This window comes from Hibiscus syriacus, unplaced genomic scaffold (genome assembly GCF_006381635.1).
Source record: "Hibiscus syriacus cultivar Baekdansim isolate YM2019G1 unplaced genomic scaffold, ASM638163v2 tig00010533_pilon, whole genome shotgun sequence".
Taxonomy (NCBI): Eukaryota; Viridiplantae; Streptophyta; class Magnoliopsida; order Malvales; family Malvaceae; genus Hibiscus; species Hibiscus syriacus.
The window spans coordinates 1781212-1785494 of NW_024062223.1; the positions used below are offsets into that span (position 1 = coordinate 1781212).

Genomic DNA, 4283 nt, shown 5'->3' on the forward strand with positions numbered 1-4283 from the left:
GCACCCAGCTCTGCCCTTCACACACTGTTCTTTGCCTATTCTTTCCCGTTCGTCGGAGTCGTTTATATTATCTTTTTTAACATTTTTATTTTTCACCAGAACGGCGTCGTATACATAGGCGGCTACGTGCGATCTGGTGCACTCGATTTCAAGTGAAACGGCAGCGTAACATCATTGCTGGGTTTTTATGTTATCTATATTATTTAGTGAGGGTAACGCCGGAGGTTTCTGGCCATCGTGATTATATATTGGGTAAACTACATCAGATGCCATCAAACGTTAGGCATTTTAACGTTTATACTATTGAACTTTTAATTTTGTCAACACTAAATTTTGATTTTCGTTTCAATTTATACCATTGGACTGTTAAGTTATTCACAACAAAATCAAAACGACATCACTTTGGTGAGGTGTCTATTTCGACTGCCATTAGCCATGTCAACAGCCATCAGCTACATCATTATATCATTAACGATTTAACATTTAAGTGGTATAATTGAAATAAAAATCAAAATTGAGTGATGCAATTGAGAAAACTAAAAGTTCAATGGTATGAACGTTACAATACCTAAAATTCGCTAACATCTAATGTAGTTTACCCTTATATATTTGACACCGGCTTATATATATATATATATATTATTTATATTATTAAAATTTTTATTATTTTTAATTATAATATTAAATTTTAATTTTATTTATATTATAAAACTGCTAAATTTCAAACAACACGATGATGTAAATAAAATAATATACATTTTCTGCATTGAATCATTATTTAAAAGTTTATAGTTAAACAAGTCCCTAAAATTATGATTATATCTAAACTGAATCATTATTTAAAAAAATTATAATCAAATTTTAAAATTTTATTTGATCGTACATGTTTAAATATGAGCTAAATTATCTTCACTCAATGATATATTTGAATCTTGATCATCAAGAAATCAATTGCATAAGTCTATATTTTTCTTAAAATTTATTTTTTTTAAATAAAATTAAACTAATCAAGTGTTTTCATGTCAGCATATTTAATAACAAATAAAAAATTATCATATAAATAGTAATCGTTGTTATCTGTTATTAATATTTTTTTTAAATTTTATTTAATCATAAATTTTAAATAAAAAATAATATTTATTTATTTATTTATTTATATCTTATTTTTCATTACTTTCATAGAGAAACACCATTTCATCAATTGTGACTATTGATTCATTAAAAGGAGTGAACCATAAATACCAACCAATTAAGTTTATTTCGTGTAATTGTCGGAATCAAGCAAGAGAGCAGAACATGCTCAAAACTTTCAGGAGTAGCCGATTTGCATAATGGTCGAGTGATCGGTGGTGAGAAAGGGGATGAGGTCGAACACTTCGTGTAGAGCACGGTCATCTGAATGAAAAATGCAAGACACTGGCTGACAAAGAAAGGAACCTTCGATTGTTGGGCTTCAACAATGACTGATACCCGAAACTAAGACCCAAATTTAAATCTTCATTTATTATATAGATTTATATTGAGATAATTCAAAAATATAAATTTATTATAACATTTATTATTTACTTAATATTTGAACATAAATATAAAGCATATGCATGTGAAAGATGAGAGGACAATTGAATATGTCTGGTCATATGTATAAGAATTCCACTTGTGAAATATTGATGAGAAAGTATTTGCTTTTAGACTTTGCTCCACAACTTCCCTTATTTTAGTTGCTTCACCTACTTTATGTCCTAGCTTTGAATGTTACCTATGCCCCAAGGCTGGCATTTTATTAACCTTCACCTGCCCTTTGCCATTAATACAATGTAAATTGTAACCAAAACTCAATAGTCTCCGATACACTTCAATGATCTGGTGACCCATTTACAGCTATAGCTTCAATAGTTGTATTTATAATTCGATTATATTGAATTCATTGTCACAAGAAAAGGGTGAAAAGTTTTTAGAAATAATAGAATTTAATGTATCTTACACTTTGTTAGCAAAAAAAAAAAAAAAAGGTAAATATACTCGAATTCATGTTCTTCAACTTAAGAAAATCAAATACCAAAATTTAATAGATAATATAAAAAAACAATTATAAATTAAATGCTTGAAATACATAATTAAGCACTCAAACAAAGAAACAAAACATGCCAAATGTATTATTGAAGTAAAATATGTAAAGTATATATATATATATATATATATATATAGTCTAATTAGGGTTTCAATTTTAATTCTTACCGAGGCAATATCACAGCCTTGAGAGGGTTCTTCATCACAACAGTGAAAGAATAAGTCTCGGTTAAATCGGGTGGAGCATCCGGAACCGGAATCCACTTAAAAGCTTGAACCATCTTTGCTATCAACAGATTGATGTGCAAAATCCCTAGATTCCAAGCCGGGCAAATCCGTCTCCCTGCTCCGAACGGCACCATCTTCACCGCGCGAGTCCCGGTGACGTCCACGCCGACCCCGTCACCCTGCAAGAACCTCTCGGGTCGGAACTTACCTGGATCCGACCATATATCCGGATTCTCGGTAATCCATGCTGTGTAGAACTCAACGTGAACCCCTGCTGGAATTGTGTAGCCACCTAGCTCGGTGTCTTTTATAACTGCATGAGATAGTAAGAAATGCCCCGGAGGATGTCGCCGGAGCGTTTCTTTGACGACGGCTTCAAGATAAGGCATTTTCTCTATGTCTTCTTCTTTGATATCTCCATCTTTCCCTACACAGTCCACAATCTCTTGGTAAAGTTTCTCTTGGATGTCTTGGTACATTACCAAGTTAAGCATTGCCCATTCAACAGTTGTCGTACTCGTATCGGTACCGGCACTGATCACCTCAGAACATAGAGTAACGTACTCTTCTTCCCCCAATGGACCTCGGGTTGCTGGCTCAAGTCCGAAGAGTGAGTCGATATAGGCTGCACCGATCGGACTCACCATTTCTTGGTTAGGGTTTTCGCCTTTCTCGACGAAAGCTCTTCGGTTATTTATCAAAGGAGCCAAGCACTCAATTTGCCTCTTTCTCAATGCTTTAGCTTCTTTCATTTGCCGTCGAAACAACGGCGTAAGGATCGGCAAGAAATCCGGTAGCTGCGGCGAGGTTACAAGCATTACATCTTTGAGTATGCTCTCGATTTTCTTGATACGTTCCTCGGAGACCTTTGCACCAAAGCATAAACAAATTAAGATGCTACATATAGTGAGCCTGCAATTGCTCATTACCTCAACGAACCCTTTCTCAAAACACTCGCTTTTGATCCTCTCCATGTGGTTTTCAATCGCCCATTTTCGGATCCAACCGCATTGCTTCACTCTCGTAGGGGTAATCAGCTCGGTGACCATATTCTTCCGTAGGGTTCGCCATAGAGGTCCGTACTCGGCGGAGTTGATAGCACATTTACCGACACTAAACACGAGCCGAATCGGCGAGTCCGGTGGTCGGGAAGCGAAAGCAGGGCCTTTCTGAACCAGGGCTTCATGGATGAGTTTGGAATCCGTAACGATCACCATGGTACGTTGCCCCATTTGCAAGGTGAAGATCGATCCGTACAATTTACGTAACTCGCCGACTATGAAGACGTAATGTCGACGTTGAAGGATGATCTGAATCAAATTTCCAACTAACGGCCAACCAGGCGGTCCGGGGGGAAGGTTCTTACGTTTGCAACCAGTGACCGACCAACGCCGCCACCACAGACGGATTAAAATAAGTGCCAAACCAACGACGAAAACGTCCATGAACTCCATTTTTTTCTTCACAAGGAAATCGGAGGTAGTTTGCAGCACGGGAATGAAAATTTGGTGGTAGATTTTATAGAACAAGAAGAGAGAGTGAGAATTAAATGAATTGGATCCACCAGTACATTAATTTCTTTCATCTACATACACTTACCGGATGTGAACAAAAATATCAACTGTCAACGGTGTTTGGGGTCACTAGGATTTAATGCCAAGTACATATTGTTTTACAGCTAATTTCTTGGATCAGTGGCCATGCCAGCATATGTATGTATGCTAATTGCTGGGCCATTTAGTTTATCAAATTGCAGGCGCCGATTTAGTTAGTTACTTGTTAGGCACCCACATGTATTTCTTCCAAAGCATTGTTCCGTGACGTGATTCCGACCGGCGAGCACCTCGAACCAGGTTGTCAATAACGATGAGTTACTTGTTAGGCACCTCTCTCGGGTTTTCTCTTCTTCCAAATCGAGAAGCAGAAGTTGAGTTGAACCTTACTTCCGATCTTTCGTCAACAACTCTTTGTCCAAATTAAAAGGGTGA

The 4283-nt window shown here is 36.5% G+C and overlaps 1 protein-coding gene across 1 annotated transcript; it reads right to left on the reverse strand.

The window, feature by feature from the left end:
- Positions 1-2089: 2089 nt before the first annotated feature.
- On the reverse strand, positions 2090-3803 carry LOC120204225 (cytochrome P450 77A4-like). Its single transcript, XM_039204343.1, has one exon. It carries the CDS (start codon positions 3747-3749, stop codon positions 2232-2234), a length of 1518 nt encoding a protein of 505 aa, XP_039060274.1. The 5' UTR covers positions 3750-3803; the 3' UTR covers positions 2090-2231.
- Positions 3804-4283: the final 480 nt, after the last annotated feature.

Excerpts from the sequence above, each read along its gene's own strand:
- LOC120204225 (XM_039204343.1), bottom strand. The coding sequence starts at position 3,749 with ATGGAGTTCATGGACGTTTTCGTCGTTGGTTTGGCACTTATTTTAATC.